Source organism: Nerophis lumbriciformis, linkage group LG37 (assembly GCF_033978685.3).
Source record: "Nerophis lumbriciformis linkage group LG37, RoL_Nlum_v2.1, whole genome shotgun sequence".
In the NCBI taxonomy this organism is placed as follows: domain Eukaryota; kingdom Metazoa; phylum Chordata; class Actinopteri; order Syngnathiformes; family Syngnathidae; genus Nerophis; species Nerophis lumbriciformis.
This window is the reverse complement of record NC_084584.2, coordinates 7130990-7154661: the sequence shown is the minus strand read 5'-3', so window position 1 is coordinate 7154661 and position 23672 is coordinate 7130990. Positions and strand designations below refer to the sequence as shown.

The 23672-nt window shown below is 40.8% G+C and overlaps 1 protein-coding gene across 1 annotated transcript in view; it reads left to right on the top strand.

Moving 5' to 3' along the window:
* Nucleotides 1–23166, top strand: part of LOC133577201 (uncharacterized) — a 55112-nt gene extending 31946 nt beyond the window's left edge. The window contains exons 9-19 of the mRNA XM_061930834.1: nt 816–948; nt 1038–1197; nt 1280–1403; nt 1463–1494; nt 7539–7602; nt 15189–15220; nt 15377–15419; nt 22776–22865; nt 22951–22964; nt 23032–23061; nt 23129–23166. Of these exons, the coding sequence (XP_061786818.1) occupies nt 816–948; nt 1038–1197; nt 1280–1403; nt 1463–1494; nt 7539–7602; nt 15189–15220; nt 15377–15419; nt 22776–22865; nt 22951–22964; nt 23032–23061; nt 23129–23166 (760 nt within the window). The remainder of the gene's footprint in view (nt 1–815; nt 949–1037; nt 1198–1279; nt 1404–1462; nt 1495–7538; nt 7603–15188; nt 15221–15376; nt 15420–22775; nt 22866–22950; nt 22965–23031; nt 23062–23128) is intronic.
* Nucleotides 23167–23672: the final 506 nt, after the last annotated feature.

The following is a 23672-nucleotide window of genomic DNA, read 5'->3' as shown; positions in this document are numbered from 1 at the left end:
CCCTAGGGAGGCGTTCGGGTGGCATCCTGACCAGATGCCCGAACCACCTCATCTGGCTCCTCTCCATGTGGAGGAGCAGCGGCTTTACTTTGAGCTCCTCCCGGATGACAGAGCTTCTCACCCTATCTCTAAGGGAGAGCCCCGCCACCCGGCATAGGAAACTAATTTCGGCCGCTTGTACCCGTGATCTTGTCCTTTCGGTCATAACCCAAAGCTCAGTAGGTCGGACACGTTTCCAGTGAGGGTTGGACTCCGCCAAGGCTGCCCTTTGTCACCGATTCTGTTCATAACTTTTATGGACAGAATTTCTAGGCGCAGTCAAGGCGTTGAGGGGATCCGGTTTGGTGGCTGCAGGATTAGGTCTCTACTTTTTGCGGATGATGTGGTCCTGATGGCTTCATCTGGCCAGGATCTTCAGCTCTCACTGGATCGGTTCGCAGGTGAGTGTGAAGCGACTGGGATGAGAATCAGCACCTCCAAGTCCGAGTCCATGGTTTTCGCCCGGAAAAGGGTGGAGACCCTGCCCCAAGTGGAGGAGTTCAAGTACCTAGGAGTCTTGTTCACGAGTGGGGGAAGAGTGGATCGTGAGATCGACAGGCGGATCGGTGCGGCATCTTCAGTAATGCGGACGCTGTATCGATCTGTTGTGGGGAAGAAGGAGCTGAGCCGGAAGGCAAAGCTCTCAATTTACCGGTCGATCTACGTTCCCATCCTCACCTATGGTCATGAGCTTTGGGTTATGACCTGTCTCCGTCACTCTTTGAAACTACATGTGCTTCTCTTCATGTTCAGTCAACATTCCATTTTGTCTTCAGCAAGGAGCGCCAGAGCCCCAACTTTGCCGAGTGCAAGGAGCAGAAGAAGAGGGAGAAGCAGCGGCTGGAGAAGGAGAAAAAGGAGCAGAAGGAAAGAGAGAAGAAAGAGAATGAAATGAAAAAGAAGTTCAAAGTAGGTTCTGGACAATATTAAGTCTTAGCCGCAGTGTGTGTTGTTATTCCTGAATGTTCAAGTCACCTTGGATGGATATGCTTGTTCAGGTGACAGGTGGTGAAGAGCCCATGTACCATGCCAAGGTGATGGTGGCCAGTAAAGTGCGTAAGAACGACCTGCCTGTGACCAGCGGGGACACGGTCAGCATCATTCGCACCACAAACTGCCCCAAAGGCAGATGGTTGGCGCGGGATGCCAACCACAAATGTGAGAGTCAACACAAAACATCCTTTCCAGCTTTGTTCTCTCAATATAGTCCAGGGATTGCACTTTTCTCTGCTTTTCTCAGATGGCTACATTTCAGTAATGAATGTGGAGCTGAATATGAAGGAAATGCTGGAACTTGGCAAGAAGGCCCAAGCAGCTGGGCGTGGTGGCAACCTGGAGGGGGACACCATCAGCATTGGGAGCAGGTACTTGACATCAGTGTGGCTCAAGAGCCATCAAATCAATCTTTGCTTTTCTTCTACAGGTCCTCAAGCCACCCTGTATTAACAAGCAGTTGTAAGTACCTCTGCACCATCCAATGACTTCCAATACCGTCAATATTCTATTATGATGCGACCATGTCGCTGCCATTCCAAGCCTACTAATTCAGTGTTTAAAAATTCTGCGTCTAAAGATTCAGTTTATGAAAATTCAGTGCATAAGAATTAATTGTACAAAAATTCAGTTTTTAAAAATTCAGTGTTTAAAAATTACATCTATAAAAATTCAGTTTTTAAAAATTCAGTGTATAAAAATTAAATGTTTAAAAAATTCAGTGTAAAAAAATTTGGTGTATAAAAATTCATTGTTTAAAAATGTTGGTTTTAATAATTCAGTGTATAAAAATTCAGTTTTGCCACTTCCGGTAAATTAAGACTAAAGAAATCGATTCTGTCTTACAACCAGCCAATAAGGTGTCAAGTTTCAAATCAGTCTTGTTTTTTGAAGCAGCAAATTTTTCAACACTGAATTTTTTTTCCGTTTTTTTTTTATTAGATGAAAAATTTAAAAGAAAAATGTCCCATTCATTTCACTAGGAATTTCATGAACATTTGGGAATTCCGGGAAAAGAGGGAATTCTTTTGAAAATGCTAAAACATTTGAATGTTCTGAATGAGTTTAGAACAGTTAGAATTTTTCAAAATGTTGAAGTAGTAACATTTTTAATTAAGAAATTGTATTAAGGAATTCCAGGAATTTCGGGAAAACCGGGATTTTTTTCCAGTTAAAAAAACAACTTTGTTTTGTGTCCTGATTAAGAGGAATGTTTGGACGGTGGAACGGTTGAAGTGGGTTGAAAAATGTGGAAGTAGTAGTCGCCAGAAAAAATGGGTTTGAAAAAATGGGAATTTCTGGAATTTTTTTGAACTTGGAAACTGATTGTTTGAATGTCCAGAATGAGTGGAATGTGTTGAAGGTGGAATGGTTTGAATAAGGTGAAAAATGTGGAAATGGTGGAAGTTTGAAAAATGGACAATCCATTATGAACGGTGAAAAATTCTGGGAAATTTGGGAATTTTTGGAATTTATCAAGTGAAAGCCCGCAATAGGCTGAACAGTTTGAAGTTGGAACGCTTTGAATCGGGTGAAACATTTGGAAATGGTGGACGTTTGAAAAATTGACAAATTTTAAATGGGGAAAAATGTCCCGGAAAACCTGGAATTCTGGGAAATCTGGACATTTTTGGAATTTGTCCAGAAAAAGCTTACGATTCCAGAATAGGCTGAACAGTTTGAAGTTGGAACGCTTTGAATTGGGTGAAACATTTGGAAATGGTGGAAGTTTGAAAAATTTACACATTTTAAATGGGGAAAAATGTCCCGGAAATCTGGGAATTTTTGGAATTTATCAAGGGAAAGCCCGCTATTCCCAACTGGGCTGAACAGTTTGAAGTTGGAACGCTTTGAATCGGGTGAAAAATGTGGAAATGGTGGAAGTTTGAAAAATGGCCAATTCATTGTGAACGGGGGAAAATGTCCTGGAAAACCTGGAATTCTGGGAAATCTGGGAATTTTTGGAATTTGTCAATGGAAAGCCCGCGATTCCCGATTAGGCTGAACAGTATGAAGTTGGAATGCTTTGAATCGGGTGAAAAATGTGGAAATGGTGGAAGTTTGAAAAATTGACAAATTTTAAATGGGGAAAAATGTCCCGGAAAACCTGGAAATCTGGGAATTTTTGGAATTTGTCCAGAAAAAGCTTACGATTGCAGAACAGGCTGAACAGTGTGAAGGGACGGCGTGGCGCAGTGGAAGAGTGGCCGTGCGCAACCCGAGGGTCCCTGGTTCAATCCCCACCTAGTACCAACCTCGTCATGTCCGTTGTGTCCTGAGCAAGACACTTCACCCTTGCTCCTGATGGGTGTTGGTTAGCGCCTTGCATGGCAGCTCCCTCCATCAGTGTGTGAATGTGTGTGTGAATGGGTAAATGTGGAAGTAGTGTCAAAGCGCTTTGAGTACCTTGAAGGTAGAAAAGCGCTATACAAGTACAACCCATTTATCATTTATCATTTATCATTTAAGTTGGAACACTTTGAATCGGGTGAAACATTTGGAAATTCATTTTGTGCCACTTGTCCCTTCACTGCAAAAACAGACTACAGTAAAAAAAAAAATGGCAGGTCAGTTACCAGAATTTTATCGGTTAACAAACAGTGCTACAGTTTTTCCATATACAGTAATTTACTGGGGTAAAACTACACTGCATGAGATAGTTTGACTACTTTGTTGACATACATTGGTGTAAAACTACACTGCATGAGATAGTTTGACTACCTTGTTGACATACATTGGTGTAAAACTACACTGCATGAGATAGTTTGATTACCTTGTTGACATACATTGGTGTAAAACTACACTGCATGAGATAGTTTGACTACTTTGTTGACTTACATTGGTGTAAAACTACCCTGCATGAGATAGTTTGACTACTTTGTTGACATACATTGGTGTAAACTACACTGCATGAGATAGTTTGACTACTTTGTTGACATACATTGGTGTAAAACTACCCTGCATGAGATAGTTTGACTACTTTGTTGACATACATTGGTGTAAAACTACACGGCATGAGATAGTTTGACTATGTTATTGACATACATTGGTGTAAAACTACACTGCATGAGATAGTTTGACTACTTTGTTGACATACATTGGTGTAAAACTACACTGCATGAGATAGTTTGACTACTTTGGTGACATACATTGGTGTAAAACTACACTGCATGAGATAGTTTGACTACTTTGTTGACATACATTGGTGTAAAACTACACTGCATGAGATAGTTTGACTACTTTGTTGACATACATTGGTGTAAAACTACACTGCATGAGATAGTTTGACTACTTTGTTGACATACATTGGTGTGAAACTACACTGCATGAGATAGTTTGACTACTTTGTTGACATACATTGGTGTAAAACTACCCTGCATGAGATAGTTTGACTACTTTGTTGACATACATTGGTGTAAAACTACCCTGCATGAGATAGTTTGACTACTTTGTTGACATACATTGGTGTAAAACTACACTGCATGAGATTGACTACTTTGTTGACATACATTGGTGTAAAACTACACTGCATGAGATAGTTTGACTACTTTGTTGACAAACATTGGTGTAAAACTACCATGCATGAGATAGTTTGACTACTTTGTTGACATACATTGGTGTAGAACTACCCTGCATGATAGTTTGACTACTTTGTTGACATACATTGGTGTAAAACTACCATGCATGAGATAGTTTGACTACCTTGTTGACATACATTGGTGTAAAATTACACTGCATGAGATAGTTTGACTACTTTGTTGACATACATTGGGGTAAAACTACACTGCATGAGATAGTTTGACTACCTTGTTGACATACATTGGTGTAAAACTACACTGCATGAGATAGTTTGACTACCTTGTTGATATACATTGGTGTAAAACTACACTGCATGAGATAGTTTGACTACCTTGTTGACATACATTGGTGTAAAACTACCCTGCATGAGATAGTTTGACTACCTTGTTGACATACATTGGTGTAAAACTACACTGCATGAGATAGTTTGACTATGTTGTTGACATACTTTGGTGTAAAACTACCCTGCATGAGATAGTTTGACTACCTTGTTGACATACATTGGTGTAAAACTACCCTGCATGAGATAGTTTGACTACTTTGTTGACAAACATTGGTGTAAAACTACCCTGCATGAGATAGTTTGACTACTTTGTTGACATACATTGGTGTAAAACTACACTGCATGAGATAGTTTGACTATGTTGTTGACATACTTTGGTGTAAAACTACCCTGCATGAGATAGTTTGACTACCTTGTTGACATACATTGGTGTAAAACTACCCTGCATGAGATAGTTTGACTACTTTGTTGACATACATTGGTGTAAAACTACCCTGCATGAGATAGTTTGACTACTTTGTTGACATACATTGGTGTAAAACTACACTGCATGAGATAGTTTGATTACCTTGTTGACATACATTGGTGTAAAACTACACTGCATGAGATAGTTTGACTACCTTGTTGACATACATTGGTGTGAAACTACACTGCATGAGATAGTTTGACTACTTTGTTATCATACATTGGTGTAAAACTACACTGCATGAGATAGTTTGACTACTTTGTTGACATACATTGGTGTAAAACTACACTGCATGAGATAGTTTGACTACTTTGTTGACATACATTGGTGTAAAACTACACTGCATGAGATAGTTTGACTACTTTGTTGACTTACATTGGTGTAAAACTACCCTGCATGAGATAGTTTGACTACTTTGTTGACATACATTGGTGTAAAACTACACTGCATGAGATAGTTTGACTACTTTGTTGACTTACATTGGTGTAAAACTACCCTGCATGAGATAGTTTGACTACTTTGTTGACATACATTGGTGTAAAACTACACTGCATGAGATAGTTTGACTACCTTATTGACATACATTGGTGTAAAACTACACTGCATGAGATAGTTTGACTACCTTGTTGACATACATTGGTGTAAAACTACACTGCATGAGATAGTTTGACTACTTTGTTGACATACATTGGTGTAAAACTACACTGCATGAGATAGTTTGACTACTTTGTTGACATATATTGGTGTAAAACTACACTGCATGAGATAGTTTGACTACCTTGTTGACATACATTGGTGTAAAACTACACTGCATGAGATAGTTTGACTACTTTGTTGACATACATTGGTGTAAAACTACACTGCATGAGATAGTTTGACTACTTTGTTGACATACATTGGTGTGAAACTACACTGCATGAGATAGTTTGACTACTTTGTTGACATACATTGGTGTAAAACTACACTGCATGAGATAGTTTGACTACTTTGTTGACATACATTGGTGTAAAACTACCCTGCATGAGATAGTTTGACTACCTTGTTGACATACATTGGTGTAAAACTACACTGCATGAGTTAGTTTGACTACCTTGTTGACATACATTGGTGTAAAACTACACTGCATGAGATAGTTTGACTATGTTGTTGACATACATTGGTGTAAAACTACACTGCATGAGATAGTTTGACTACTTTGTTGACAAACATTGGTGTAAAACTACCCTGCATGAGATAGTTTGACTACTTTGTTGACATACATTGGTGTTAAACTACCATGCATGAGATAGTTTGACTACTTTGTTGACATACATTGGTGTAAAACTACCCTGCATGAGATAGTTTGACTACTTTGTTGACATACATTGGTGTAAAACTACACCGCATGAGATAGTTTGACTACTTTGTTGACATACATTGGTGTAAAACTACACTGCATGAGATAGTTTGACTACTTTGTTGACATACATTGGTGTAAAACTACACTGCATGAGATAGTTTGACTACTTTGTTGACATACATTGGTGTAAAACTACACTGCATGAGATAGTTTGACTACCTTGTTGACATACATTGGTGTAAAACTACACTGCATGAGATAGTTTGACTACCTTGTTGACATACATTGGTGTAAAACTTCACTGCATGAGATAGTTTGACTACCTTGTTGACATACATTGGTGTAAAACTACACTGCATGAGATAGTTTGACTACTTTGTTGACATACATTGGTGTAAAACTACACTGCATGAGATAGTTTGACTACTTTGTTGACATACATTGGTGTAAAACTACACTGCATGAGATAATTAGACTACTTTGTTGACATACACGAGAAAGGCAAACTATTAGTCACATTATGATGCAGTGCAGGTGTGTACCAATGCAAATTAGAAAAACCAATTGGTAAACATAAAAACTGACCGTGCCAATGAAACCATTTTGCAGTTGTGGAAAACCCCAATACAAGTAGAAGATGAATGTGCTGGTCATTGGGCTGCAAGGGTAAGATGTGAACAAATGTGTATTCACCATAGACTTGGAGAAGTGACAAGTTTGGAAAGATTGAACAGACCTTTGCTCCTGTAGTCCAGAGCAGCTGTCCTACATTCTTTGATGTTGTGACTGTGCTGCAAGTCAATACAGCAGACTTGTTTCATTGATTAGTTTTCCCTCAGTCACAGATGACAGTGAGGAGTGGGCTTGTGAAGAGGAGACGCTCTCCACCACCTACGACCACCAGTAAGGCACACAAACGTCTTTTTGTTCGGTCAAGTCACTTCAAAAGGTTTTGTCTGCAAATGGAGTTTATTTAGTTTCCTTCACATTGCTCATTGTGTCAATTAGGGGTCCAGTATTTCGGGGTTCTTTTCTTTTCTCAGACTTTCTATTCATGGTGTGTCGATTTGTGGCATTCAAGCAAAACTCCATTGGACACTTCTAATTGTCTTTGCCATTGGCTAAAATGACATAAATAACAAATATACAACTGATGTGTTAAATACAACAGTTTTTTCTTTTGGAGTAACATTCTCCTGTGGACAGATACAGTGGTAGTTCAATTTCCATTACAAAAGGTTAGAGGACCACCAAATGGCACAACAACTATAAGAAATAATCAAAACTCAATTAATCTGCCAAAAATAAGAACATCAAATTAATTTTACAGGGAGTAATTATAGTTTTACGTACATGAAACGGCCTTTATTGAAGACTTTCTGGCAAAGAGCAATGGGGGAGAGGTCACACAAAGAGCATACCTGCCAACTACTCCGGTTTTCCCGTAATTAGTACGGTTTTCATCAACCTATTCCGGGTTACGGTTGCAGTGATTAAAAAATACGTTTTTTCATTCATTAAAAAAAAGTTTTATTCACGAAATCGCGTAACAACAATGACAATCGACACTGCTTCCCGTAACTTCCTATCGAGCCATTCCCAATGCCATGCGCGAGGCTATTTATAGCACCGCTGCCAAGCACGAGGCACCAGTTGCCATTGTTTCCAAACGAGCGAACGATCATGGAATCAGCCGGAGAAAAATCGCAAACGACTCTTAAACCGAAAAGAAAACTGCAGTCATTCCGTGAAGAATATTCAAAAGCCTATCCGGGAATAATTATCCGTTCCAAAAAGGGTGAAAACTACGCGAATTGCACCTTGTGCAGACAAGATTTTTCGATCGGACACGGAGGAATTAGCGATGTAAAAGACCACGTTGGGACAAAAAAAACACAAGTCTAATGCCGTTGCTAGCGATACAAGTGGAAAACTTTCAATGTTTTTCGGATTTTAGCCACAAAAAGGTAATGACACCAATGTTATCTATTGGAATTGTTTAGTACTGTTATACTGTTAAAAGTGTTTATACTATTTATGCTTTCAAGTCCAAGTTGACTCCTCTCTGAGCTGCCACCTTAACGTGGTAGAGGAGTTTGCGTGTCCCAATGATCCTAGGAGCTATGTTGTCCGGGGGCTTCTATGCCCCCTGGTAGGGTCTCCCAAGGCAAACTGGTCCTAGGTGAGGGATCAGACAAAGAGCAGCTCGAAGACCTCTATGAAGAACACGAACAAGGAACCCAGATTTCCCTCGCCCGGACGCGGGTCACCGGGGCCCTCCTCTGGAGCCAGGCCCGGAGGTGTGGCACGATGGCGAGCGCCTGGTGGCCGGGCCTGTCCCCATGGGGCCCGGCCGGGCACAGCCCGAAGAGGCAACGTGGGTCCCCCCTCCAATGGGCTCACCACCCATAGCAGGGGTCATAGAGGTCGGGTGCGATGTGAGCTGGGCGGAAGCCGAAGGCAGGGCACTTGGCGGTCCGATCCTCGGCTACAGAAGCTAGCTCTTGGGACGTGGAACGTCACCTCGCTGGGGGGGAAGGAGCCTGAGCTAGTGCGTGAGGTGGAGAAGTTCCGGCTAGATATAGTCGGACTCACTTCGACGCACAGCAAGGGCTCTGGAACCAGTTCTCTTGACAGGGGCTGGACTCTCTTCCACTCTGGCGTTGCCAGCAATGAGAGGCGACGGGCTGGGGTGGCAATTCTTGTTTCCCCTCGGCTCAAAGCCTGCACGTTGGAGTTCAACCCGGTGGACGAGAGGGTAGCCTCCCTCCGCCTTCGGGTGGGGGGACGGGTCCTGACTGTTGTTTGCGCTTACGCGCCCAACGGCAGTTCAGATTACCCACCCTTTTTGGATTCACTCGAGGGAGTACTGGAGAGTGCTCCCCCGGGTGATTCCCTCGTTCTACTGGGGGACTTCAACGCTCATGTTGGCAACGACAGTGAAACCTGGAGAGGCGTGATTGGGAAGAATGGCCGCCCGGATCTGAACCCGAGTGGTGTTTTGTTATTGGACTTTTGTGCTCGTCACGGATTGTCAATAACAAACACCATGTTCAAACATAAGGGTGTCCATATGTGCACTTGGCACCAGGACACCCTAGGCCGCAGTTCCATTATCGACTTTGTAGTTGTGTCATCGGATTTGCGGCCTCATGTTTTGGACACTCGGGTGAAGAGAGGGGCGGAGCTTTCTACCGATCACCACCTGGTGGTGAGTTGGCTGCGATGGTGGGGGAGGATGCCGGACAGACCTGGCAGGCCCAAACGCATTGTGAGGGTTTGCTGGGAACGTCTAGCAGAGTCTCCTGTCAGAGAGAGTTTCAATTCCCACCTCCGGAAGAACTTTGAACATGTCACGAGGGAGGCGCTGGACATTGAGTCCGAGTGGACGATGTTCCGTACCTCTGTTGTCGGGGCGGCCGATTGGAGCTGTGGCCGCAGGGTAGTTGGTGCCTGTCGTGGCGGTAATCCTAGAACCCGTTGGTGGACACCGGCGGTGAGGGATGCCGTCAAGCTGAAGAAGGAGTCCTATCGGGTTCTTTTGGCTCATGGGACTCCTGACGCAGCAGACAGGTACCGACAGGCCAAGCGGTGTGCGGCTTCAGCGGTCGCGGAGGCAAAAACTCGGACATGGGAGGAGTTCGGTGAGGCCATGGAAAAAGACTTCCGGACGGCTTCGAAGCAATTCTGGACCACCATCCGCCGCCTCAGGAAGGGGAAGCAGTGCAGTGTCAACACCGTGTATGGTGGGGATGGTGCTCTGTTGACCTCGACTGCGGATGTTGTGGATCGGTGGAGAGAATACTTCGAAGACCTCCTCAATCCTACCAGCACGTCTTCCTATGAGGAAGCAGGGCCTGGGGAATCTGTGGTGGGCTCTCCTATTTCTGGGGCTGAGGTTGCCGAGGTAGTTAAAAAGCTCCTCGGTGGCAAGGCCCCGGGGGTGGATGAGATCCGCCCGGAGTTCCTTAAGGCTCTGGATGTTGTGGGGCTGTCTTGGTTGACAAGACTCTGCAACATCGCGTGGACATCGGGGGCGGTACCTCTGGATTGGCAGACCGGGGTGGTGGTTCCTCTCTTTAAGAAGGGGAACCGGAGGGTGTGTTCCAACTATCGTGGGATCACACTCCTCAGCCTTCCCGGTAAGGTCTATTCAGGTGTACTGGAGAGGAGGCTACGCCGGATAGTCGAACCTCGGATTCAGGAGGAACAGTGTGGTTTTCGTCCTGGTCGTGGAACTGTGGACCAGCTCTATACTCTCGGCAGGGTCCTTGAGGGTGCATGGGAGTTTGCCCAACCAGTCTACATGTGCTTTGTGGACTTGGAGAAGGCATTCGACCGTGTACCCCGGGAAGTCCTGTGGGGAGTGCTCAGAGAGTATGGGGTAACGGACTGTCTTATTGTGGCGGTTCGCTCCCTGTATAATCGGTGTCAGAGCTTGGTCCGCATTGCCGGCAGTAAGTCGGACACGTTTCCAGTGAGGGTTGGACTCCGCCAGGGCTGCCCTTTGTCACCGATTCTGTTCATAACCTTTATGGACAGAATTTCTAGGCGCAGTCAGGGCGTTGAGGGTATCTGGTTTGGTGGCTGCAGGATTAGGTCTCTGCTTTTTGCAGATGATGTGGTCCTGATGGCTTCATCTGGCCAAGATCTTCAGCTCTCACTGGATCGGTTCGCAGCCGAGTGTGAAGCGACTGGGATGAGAATCAGCACCTCCAAATCCGAGTCCATGGTTCTCGCCCGGAAAAGGGTGGAGTGCCATCTCCGGGTTGGGGAGGAGATCTTGCCCCAAGTGGAGGAGTTCAAGTACCTCGGAGTCTTGTTCACGAGTGAGGGAAGAGTGGATCGTGAGATCGACAGGCGGATCGGTGCGGCATCTTCAGTAATGCGGACGCTGTATCGATCCGTTGTGGTGAAGAAGGAGCTGAGCCAGAAGGCAAAGCTCTCGATTTACCGGTCGATCTACGTTCCCATCCTCACCTATGGTCATGAGCTTTGGGTCATGACCGAAAGGACAAGATCACGGGTACAAGCGGCCGAAATGAGTTTCCTCCGCCGGGTGGCGGGGCTCTCCCTTAGAGATAGGGTGAGAAGCTCTGCCATCCGGGGGGAGCTCAAAGTAAAGCCGCTGCTCCTCCATATCGAGAGGAGCCAGATGAGGTGGTTCGGGCATCTGGTCAGGATGCCACCCGAACGCCTCCCTCGGGAGGTGTTTCGGGCACGTCCGACCGGTAGGAGGCCACGGGGAAGACCCAGGACACGTTGGGAAGACTATGTCTCCCGGCTGGCCTGGGAACGCCTCGGGATCCACCGGGAGGAGCTGGACGAAGTGGCTGGGGAGAGGGAAGTCTGGGCTTCCCTGCTTAGGCTGCTGCCCCCGCGACCCGACCTCGGATAAGCGGAAGAAGATGGATGGATGGATGGATGGAGTCCAAGTTGAAGAAATCTTGTTAAATGTTGACAGCATAACTACCAAAATACAGAAGTATGTCCTTAATATTTTTGCAGTGCTATTTCTGTTGAAAAGTTAAAATGATTACATTAGAGATGTGATGTGCCACTTTTCAAGTGTCTGATGGCTTAAATTAATTTTCATTAATTTTTCATATTTTGAATTCTTTTGAAAGGCTTACAAAAAAACTACATTTGAATTGTAATTCCATGCTATTGACAGGACTATTAATTTTAATGAAGTTAGCTTACCATGTTTACAGTATGATAATTGTGATATAAATGTGAATTTTAGGCACAGGATATTTTTTACAATTGAACAAGGCAGTAGATTATACAAGCTTGGACAGAAAGTTAATAATGACACCAATTTTTTTTTTAATGGAATTGTTTAGTACTGTTTTACCATTTGTTTACTGTAAAAAGTGTTTATACTTTCAATTAACAAATTGAAGTCTTGTGAAAGGTTGACAGGATAACTGGCATTAACTGTCAAAATAATTTCAAACTATTGAAGTTAGCTTACAGAATAAACATGTCAATCAACCCATATGATTTTTGCTGTAATATTTTTGTTTTGAAAAGTCACTGTGACTGATAGAAAAGTGATGGTTTTAGCAACATTTTAACCTGTCTGAATGCTAATAATCATTTTGCGTCGGGGGGCGAAGCCTGAACCCCCCACCAGGACTTTGTCCTGGACCTACCGGGGCCTGCGGCCCCTGGACCCTGGCTACTAGGTTTTTCTGATTTCAAAAGTTGGCAGGTATGCAATTGGGTTGTGTGGCATATCTAGGATATAAATGACAATAGAGCTTTTGATTGCATCATCATACACATCTGACAGCAAACACGTCCTCGTTAGCGGCTAAGGTCCTTCAACTGTGCAAAAGTCAATTGAAATGATATTGTTTCACAGCCATCCTGTTTTTTTGTCGGGTTAGAATTGTGATCATAAATTGAATCATTCAAGGATCTTGAAAGTTTTAAGTATCAGTCTTGATATGACTACTACTGCCTCCGTAACCCTTACCCAAAACTAAGATGAAGTAGCCCAACTGAAGAATAAGTGCTAACATGACATCCGTGTAGATAGAACCATGTTGCAGCACAAATTGACCACTTAGCAACAGTAAATTAGTTTGGAGAGAATAATACAACCGGAAATGTCCGCAACTAAATCATTTTGAAATATTTGTACAAACCCAGTTTCCATATGAGTTGGGAAATTGTGTTAGATGTAAATATAAACTGAATACAATGATTTGCAAATCCTTTTTCAACCCATATTCAGTTGAATATGCTACAAAGACAACATATTTGATGTTCAAACTCATAAACTTTTTTTTTTTTTTTTTGCAAATCATTAACTTAGAATTTCATGGCTGCAACACGTGCCAAAGTAGTTGGGAAAGGGCATGTTCACCACTGTGTTACATGGCCTTTCTTTTTAACAACACTCAGTAAAGGTTTGGGAACTGAGGAGACACATTTTTGAAGCTTCTCAGGTGGAATTCTTTCCCATTCTTGCTTGATGTACAGCTCAAGTTGTTCATAATGCGCCACACATTTTCAATGGGAGACAGGTCTGGACTACAGGCAGGCCAGTCTAGTACCCGCACTCTTTTACTATGAAGCCACGTTGATGTAACACGTGGCTTGGCATTGTCTTGCTGAAATAAGCAGGGGCGTCCATGGTAACGTTGCTTGGATGGCAACATATGTTGCTCCAAAAGCTGTATGTACTTTCAGTATTAATGGCGCCTTCACAGATGTGTAAGTTACCCATGTCTTGGGCACTAATACACCCCCATACCATCACACATGCTGCCTTTTACACTTTGCGCCTATAACAATCCGGATGGTTCTTTTCCTCTACGACGTCCAGTTTCCAAAAACAATTTGAAATGTGGACTCGTCAGACCACAGAACACTTTTCCACTTTGTATCAGTCCACCTTAGATGAGCTCAGGCCCAGCGAAGCCGACGGCGTTTCTGGGTGTTGTTGATAAACGGTTTTCGCCTTGCATAGGAGAGTTTTAACTTGCACTTACAGATGTAGCGACCAACTGTAGTTACTGACAGTGGGTTTCTGAAGTGTTCCTGAGCCCATGTGGTGATATCCTTTACACACTGATGTCGCTTGTTGATGCAGTACAGCCTGAGGGATGGAAGGTCACGGGCTTAGCTGCTTACGTGCAGTGATTTCTCCAGATTCTCTGAACCCTTTGATGATATTACGGAGCGTAGATGGTGAAATCCCTAAGTTGCTTGCAATAGCTGCTTGAGAAAGGTTTTTCTTAAGCTGTTCAACAATTTGCTCAGGCATTTGTTGACAAAGTGGTGACCCTCGCCCCATCCTTGTTTGTGAATGACTGAGCATTTCATGGAATCTACTTTCATACCCAATCATGGCACCCACCTGTTCCCAATTAGCCTGCACACCTGTGGGATGTTCCAAATAAGTGTTTGATGAGCATTCCTCAACTTTATCAGTATTTATTGCCACCTTTCCCAACTTTCTTTGTCACGTGTTGCTGGCATCAAATTCTAAAGTTAATGATTATTTGCAAAAACAAAAAATGTTTATCAAATAATTTTCAACTGAATATGGGTTGAAAATTATTTGCAAATCATTGTATTCCGTTTATATTTACATCTAACACAATTTCCCAACTCATATGGAAACGGGGTTTGTAATATTTATATACCAAATATTTTGGTGCTATACATAGTTATCGAAGGAGGCTGCAATACATATCGGGATATAGATTTGAGGCCATGTGGCCTATCCCATGTCTTGGATGATGTGCAGGCAAACTGACTTGTTACATGCAATAACTTGGACTGTGTACAAAAAGCCCACCAAATGGATGAAAAAGTGTGGCGTCGATACTACTGTGTTTGTATTTCCAGCTGTGAGCACAATTCAACATGCATCAGTGTAAGGAATATGCTCAAAAGTAGAAGAAGCTTACACGGCTCATTGAATCCAACAGAAACCATCTCAAGTGTTGCTTTTTTCTTCATCCTTTCAGCGTTCTGCTGCCCAGCTCCATGGCTGAAACATGTGAGTACACACAAGTGCAACATGAGAACATGGGAGTCGTTTCCCCTCCAGCCTTGCACACACACCTGAAAAAGCAATACATCTGTCATGAAATATGGCTTTGCTCACTTTTTCCTCTCTCTCTTTATGTAACGAGCCTATGTCCATTGGCTTTAGCAGCATGGGAGCCGCCTCTCGCCCAGCACACGCCGAGCCATGAGTAAGTCCAACAGTCCTCGCCATATTGCAGCTTCACCGCGTTTGCCCATTGTTTGGAGATCTTTCCAAGAAATAAGCATATGCTACAATTTGTGGGTCCTAAAGTCCAGCATATACACAATTATAATAATGATAATGTTAAAAAAACATATACCGTATTTTCCGCACCATAAGCCGCCCTGGGTTATAAGCCGCGCCTTCAATGAACGGCATATTTCAAAACTTTGTCCACCTATAAGCCGCCCCGTGTTATAAGCCGCATCTAACTGCGCTAAAGGAATGTCAAAAAAACAGTCAGATAGGTCAGTCAAACTTTAATAATATATTAAAAACCAGCGTGATGTGGGCGCGCATGGAGTCGTATATCAACATGGACGGAGCTGCGTGAAAAAAAGCCACCCGGCCTCTTCGCGTAAACTTCCCTTAACCACTCGCTCATCTTTTCTTCATCCATCCATCCCTTCGAGTTAGCTTTTATGATGACGCCGGCTGGAAAGGTCTCTTTTGGCAAGGTCTTCCTTTTGAATATCACCATGGGTGGAAGTTTCTGGCCATTAGCATGGCAAGCTAGAACCACAGTGAAGGATGACTTCTCATTCCCTGTGGTGCGAATATTCACCGTACGTGCTCCCGTTGTATCCACAGTGCGGTTCACAGGAATATCAAAAGTCAGTGGAACCTCGTCCATGTTGATAATGTTCTCTGGCCGGATCTTTTTTTCAGCTATCTTGTTTTTACAATATGCACGGAAAGTAGCCAGCTTTTCTTGAAAGTCTTTAGGCAGTTGCTGTGAAATAGTAGTCCGTGTGCAGATGGAGAGATTGCGTCTTTTCATGAACCGGAAACCTGTCGCTTAGTAGGAGCCATTTTGTGGTCTTTACAGATGTAAACACACAAAGGAAATGAAACGTAATATCCGCGCGCTTCTTCTTCTTCTACGGGGGCGGGTGGTTGCTTACAGTAGAAGAAGAAGCGCTTCCTCTTCTATGGGGGCGGGTGCTTACCTTGGCGGTTGCTTGCGTAGAAGAAGAAGCACTTCCTCTTCTACGGGGAAAAAAGATGGCGGCTGTTTACCGTAGTTGCGAGACCGAAACTTTATGAAAATGAATCTTAATATGAATCCATATATAAAGCGCACCGGGTTATAAGCCGCACTGTCAGCTTTTGAGTAAATTTGTGGTTTTTAGGTGCGGCTAATAGTGCGGAAAATACGGTAAACACTTTGCAATGAACATATTTATTTTGGTTGTGGTGTTAGTTTATACAAATATATTATGATGCCAGTTTCTAGTGATGGGTTGATGAGGCGTCATGAAGTGTTTCGACACATTGCAAAACTGTATTGATACTGTGTCGATACTGTGTCACTAAATACTGACATCTGTTGGACATTAAAAATCCCTCCAGGCAACCTATGGACCGACTCAACTGACACTGATTTTATGCTCTAGTACAGGGGTCACCAACCTTTTTGAAACCAAAAACTACTTCTTGGGTACTGATTAATGCGAAGGGCTACCAGTTTGATACACACTTAAATAAATAAATATATTGTCATTTGTAAGTTACACATAAGTGTGATTTAAACAAGAATAGCTAAATAAATAAATGTATATATATAAAAAAATGGGTATTTCTGTCTGTCATTCCGTCGTACATTTTTTTTTTTTCCTTTTACGGAAGGTTTTTTGTAGAGAATAAATGCTGAAAAAAAACACTTAATTGAACGGTTTAAAAGAGGAGAAAACAGGAAAAAAATTTAAATAAAATCTTCAATTTCGACTCTTTAAAATTCAAAATTCAACCGACAAAAAGAAGAGAAAAACTAGCTAATTTGAATCTTTTTGAAAAAATTAAAAAAAGAATTTATGGAACATCATTAGTAATTTTTCCTGATTAAGATACATTTTAGAATTTTGATGACATGTTTTAAATTGGTTAAAATCCAATCTGCACTTTGTTAGAATATTTAACAAATTGGACCAAGCTATATTTCTAACAAAGACAAATCAGTATTTCTTCTAGATTTTCCAGAACACAAATTTTAAAAGAAATTCAAAATACTTTGAAATAAGATTTAAAATTGATTCTACAGATTTTCTAGATTTGCCAGAATAATTTTTTTGAATTTTAATCATAGTAAGTTTGAAGAAATATTTCGCAAATATTCTTCGTCGAAAAACCAGAAGCTAAAATATTTATTCTTTACAATAAATAAAAAAATTTTTTACTTGAACATTGATTTAAATTGTCAGGAAAGAAGAGGAAGAAATTTAAAAGGTAAAAAGGTATATTTGTTTAAAAATCCTAAAATCATTTTTAAGGTTGTATTTTTTCTCTAAAATTGTATTTCTAAAAGTAATAAGAAGAAAAGTAAAAAAATAAATGAATTTATTTAAACAAGTGAAGACCCATCCATCCATCCATTTTCTACCGCTTATTCCAAGTGAAGACCAAGTCTTTAAAATATTTTCTTGGATTTTCAAATTCTATTTGAGTTTTGTCTCTTTTAGAATTAAAAATGTCGAGCAAAGCGAGACCAGCTTGCTAGTAAATAAATACAATTTAAAAAATAGAGGCAGCTCACTGGTAAGTGCTGCTCTTTGAGCTATTTTTAGAACAGGCCAGCGGGCGACTGATCTGGTCCTTACGGGCTACCTGGTGACCGCGGGCACCGCGTTGGTGACCCCTGCCCTAGTATATACAATAATATAAACCAAGTCATTGTATTTCATTTAGGTTTATTTCATATCTTCATTTAAATAAAAATATTTTTTTATCTTTTTTTAGATACAGTCAATAAATAATGTGAACATGTATCATAACATGGAAATCTAAGAGAACGTGTTGTGGATGATTGTGGACTGGGAATTTATTTTATTTTATTTTTTTACACATTTTTATAAAAAAAAAGAAAGAAAAAAAAGTTTTTCCGGCGTATTACATTTTAGACGATTTCTCTTCTTAGTTATTATTTCTCGGGCTGTAGAAAAGACCCGCTCACAGGGCACAGAGGAGGCGTCAGTGCGACACAGTTCGCGTATCGGTCACGTGACCAAAACAGCTCATGATCGGTCGCGTGACTTTCTAAAAGCGGTACGCGCACCGACACAGGGTTTCGCTCTATGAGCTCGACGCATCGGTGTTGCCGGACCCATCACTACCAGTTTCTAATTTGCAGCAGAGTTTATTTAATCCTAAACCTTTTCCTATCTTAGCTATTTTGTAACACCTGTCTGTTGTCAATATGTAACAGTGAATTCATGAGGAAATACAGTTCTCAAAAATATGTCGTTTTGAAATATTGCCTGTTTACAATCATTATGAAAGACATGTATTTTTTTAATGCATTCTAACTCGTAAACAACAAAGCCAATGGGAGGTCCTCTATTTTGCCCATAAAACCCAACAAATGACCACTGAACAATACTCCATTTACATTTCATGACTTGAATCTTAACAAGTATTGGTCATATTGTTATTATAAGTGCTAACGCAGACATAGCACTTATAATACAATAAAGTTATGAACTATGGAACTTGATTGTAGATGATAGTAAATCATGCCTCTTACCTGGATAGTAGAAGGACAAGGACATTCAGCCAATTTAATCCCGGCAATGGCGAGAACAGGAAAAGACAATTGGTTCCATCCCCCTTTTCTTTGTGAGGATTATCAGTCATTCTTCATCTAAACCGGAATATATGAACATGCTAGCAGTCTGCATCCTAATGACAGCAGACCTTGTACAGTAAGTGATGTTTAATTATGTTTGTTGCCTCATGAAGTCTGCAGTGAGTAATAATCAGTCGTGTTGTTGAAAGGGAAAAAAAGTGATTGTTTTTTTAATTAATGCACCACGTATGCTTGAAATAATAAAAATAGGTAAATATTACAAATGAATGTTACTACATGACATATATACTTACATCATATATATATTACATGTTGTTATGAATGTTACTACATGACATATATACTTACATCATGTATATATTACATGTTATTAAGAATGTTACTACATGACATATACAGGTAAAAGCCAGTAAATTAGAATATTTTGAAAAACTTGATTTATTTCAGTAATTGCATTCAAAAGGTGTAACTTGTACATTATATTTATTCATTGCACACAGACTGATGCATTCAAATGTTTATTTTATTTAATTTTGATGATTTGAAGTGGCAACAAATGAAAATCCAAAATTCCGTGTGTCACAAAATTAGAATATTGTGTAAGGCTAATACAAAAAAGGGATTTTTAGAAATGTTGGCCAACTGAAAAGTATGAAAATGAAAAATATGAGCATGTACAATACTCAATACTTGGTTGGAGCTCCTTTTGCCTCAATTACTGCGTTAATGCGGCGTGGCATGGAGTCGATGAGTTTCTGGCACTGCTCAGGTGTTATGAGATCCCAGGTTGCTCTGATAGTGGCCTTCAACTCTTCTGCGTTTTTGGGTCTGGCATTCTGCATCTTCCTTTTCACAATACCCCACAGATTTTCTATGGGGCTAAGGTCAGGGGAGTTGGCGGGCCAATTTAGAACAGAAATACCATGGTCCGTAAACCAGGCACGGGTAGATTTTGCGCTGTGTGCAGGCGCCAAGTCCTGTTGGAACTTGAAATCTCCATCTCCATAGAGCAGGTCAGCAGCAGGAAGCATGAAGTGCTCTAAAACTTGCTGGTAGACGGCTGCGTTGACCCTGGATCTCAGGAAACAGAGTGGACCGACACCAGCAGATGACATGGCACCCCAAACCATCACCCAACCATGCAAATTTTGCATTTCCTTTGGAAATCGAGGTCTCAGAGTCTGGAGGAAGACAGGAGAGGCACAGGATCCACGTTGCCTGAAGTCTAGTTCAAAGTTTCCACCATCAGTGATGGTTTGGGGTGCCATGTCATCTGCTGGTGTCGGTCCACTCTGTTTCCTGAGATCCAGGGTCAACGCAGCCGTCTACCAGCAAGTTTTAGAGCACTTCATGCTTCCTGCTGCTGACCTGCTCTATGGAGATGGAGATTTCAAGTTCCAACAGGACTTGGCGCCTGCACACAGCGCAAAATCTACCCGTGCCTGGTTTACGGACCATGGTATTTCTGTTCTAAATTGGCCCGCCAACTCCCTTGACCTTAGCCCCATAGAAAATCTGTGGGGTATTGTGAAAAGGAAGATGCAGAATGCCAGACCCAAAAACGCAGAAGAGTTGAAGGCCACTATCACAGCAACCTGGGCTCTCATAACACCTGAGCAGTGCCAGAAACTCATCGACTCCATGCCACGCCGCATTAACGCAGTAATTGAGGCAAAAGGAGCTCCAACCAAGTATTGAGTATTGTACATGCTCATATTTTTCATTTTCATACTTTTCAGTTGGCCAACATTTCTAAAAATCCCTTTTTTGTATTAGCCTTAAGTAATATTCTAATTTTGTGACACACGGAATTTTGGATTTTCATTTGTTGCCACTTCAAATCATCAACATTAAATGAAATAAACATTTGAATGCATCAGTCTGTGTGCAATGAATAAATATAATGTACAAGTTACACCTTTTGAATGCAATTACTGAAATAAATCAAGTTTTTCAAAATGTTCTAATTTACTGGCTTTTACCTGTATATACTTACATCATGTATATATTACATGTTATTATGAGTGTTACTACATGACATATATACTTACATCATGTATATATTACATGTTATTATGAATGTTACTACATGACATATATAGTTACATCATGTATATATTACATATGAATGTTACTAGATACTACATATATACTTACATCATGTATATATTACATGTTATTATGAATGTTACTACATGACATATACTTACATCATGTATATATTACATGTTATTATGAATGTTACTACATGACATATATACTTACATCATGTATATATTACATGTTATTATGAATGTTACTACATGACATATATACTTACATCATGTATATATTACATGTTATTATGAATGTTACTACATGACATATATACTTACATCATGTATATATTACATGTTATGAATGTTACTACATGACATATATACTTACATCATGTATATAGTACATGTTATTATGAATGTTACTAGATACTACATATATACTTACATCATGTATATATTACGTTATTATGAATGTTACTACATGACATATATACTTACATCATGTATATATTACGTTATTATGAATGTTACTACATGACATATATACTTACATCATGTATATATTACATGTTATTATGAATGTTACTACATGACATATATACTTACATCATGTATATATTACATGTTATTATGAATGTTACTACATGACATATATACTTACATCATGTATATATTACATGTTATTATGAATGTTGCTAGATGACATATATACTTACATCATGTATATATTACATGTTATTATGAATGTTACTACATGACATATATACTTACATCATGTATATATTGTTATAAATGTTACTACATTACATATATACTTACATGTGTAAAAAACCTCAATGGAGGTTTCAGGATGATTTTTAAAACGCTTTCTTGGCAGAATAGAGCAACTCTCATAGGCTCCATTGTAAACGGTCTTTTGACCGCATATTTAGAATGTATTAAAAAAAAAAAGTGTTCTTGCCTTACATAATTATTTTGAATGATGGGCAAAACAAAAAAGTGCATTTTCCCTTAAAGTAATTAATTTAATGAAATGAATAAAATTGTCATTTTTTTTATTAAGGTTTAAGATGTTTATTAAGATTCTCTTGTTCTTTGTACTTGACTTTGAGTTTGAACAGTTTGTTAAACTGAAACATATTAGTACACTTATTTGCTTACATACTAATGCACTAAAGGTCTTAAGTGTTATACGTGCATACATGTTTTGATGTAATATACTGTATAATATACAGTGTGATATATTATATAAAGGGTAATATGCAATATAACAGTATATTATATAGAATGTAATATAGAGTATTATATACAGTGTTATATAGAGTAGTGTACATCCAGATGTCCTGGGAGGTCTGGACTTGCTGTGGGGATCACAAGGCTGTTGTCCAGGTGATGATGTGAGATCTTAAGGCTGTTGTCCAGGTGATGATGTGAGATCTTAAGGCTGTTGTCCAGGTGATGATGTGAGATCTTAAGGCTGTTGTCCAGGTGATGATGTGAGATCTTAAGGCTGTTGTCTAGGTGATAATGTGAGATCTTAAGGCTGTTGTCCAGGTGATGATGTGAGATCCCAATACTGTTGTCTAGGTGATAATGTGAGATCCCAAGGCTGTTGTCTAGGTGATGTGAGATCCCAATGCTGTTGTCTAGGTGATGATGTGAGATTGTGTTGACTTTGAAGGACAAGACATGAAGCCCTGCAGAAGCTGGCCATCTTCTTTCAACATCACCAAGAAGAGTTTGATGATGATGGACTAGCAACTCCTACCAAGTAAGAGTCTTCTCCCGTCTGCAACATGCATGCTTGGTTTGAATGTTCAACACTTCTTCCTCTCTCCTTTCTGTCTGCTACCTAGCGCTGACCCTCCAAGTGAGTGTTTCCATTGTTGATAGGACTATCTGCACACATGTGTCTGACCTTGTCATCTTCTATGCAGGCTTTGTGTGTGCCGTTGAAGAGCCTCCAAGTGAGTGTTTCCATTGTTGATAGGACTATCTGCACACACGTGTCTGACCTTGTCATCTTCTATGCAGGCTTCTTGTGTGCCGTTGAAGAGCCTCCATACCCGTAAGTCATGATTCTGCATACTCTAGCTCAGTGGTTCCCAAAACGTTTTACCATCTCGTACCTCTTCAAACATTTAATCTCCAGCTACGTACCCCCTTCCTCCCCTTCAATTTTCATGGATCCTGTTGTTGCGATATCAATGAGGCTCTCCTGTTCAGATGCCATTAAGGCAGTAAGCATGGCAGAAAAGGTATATTGAATCCAACCGTCCGACTCGTCAATTTCCAGGAAGTACCTGCGCAGTTGTGCAGCCAGCTCACTGAGGTGAGTAGTTATGTTACGTTTGACTCTGTCAGACTGAGGTGACATAGTTTCGTTGTACTTGTGCAATGACAATAAAGTCCTATCCTAACCTATCCTATTTGCACACAAAAAATCATGCAACGTTGGAAAGACCTCTGTTTTGTTGTTGTTCATGCAGTCTAACCAGAGCTTTGACTTCTTAATCGTAGCCTCATTTTTATCCCGTACATTAAATATGGTTGCGGAGAGCCCCTGTAATCCCATAAA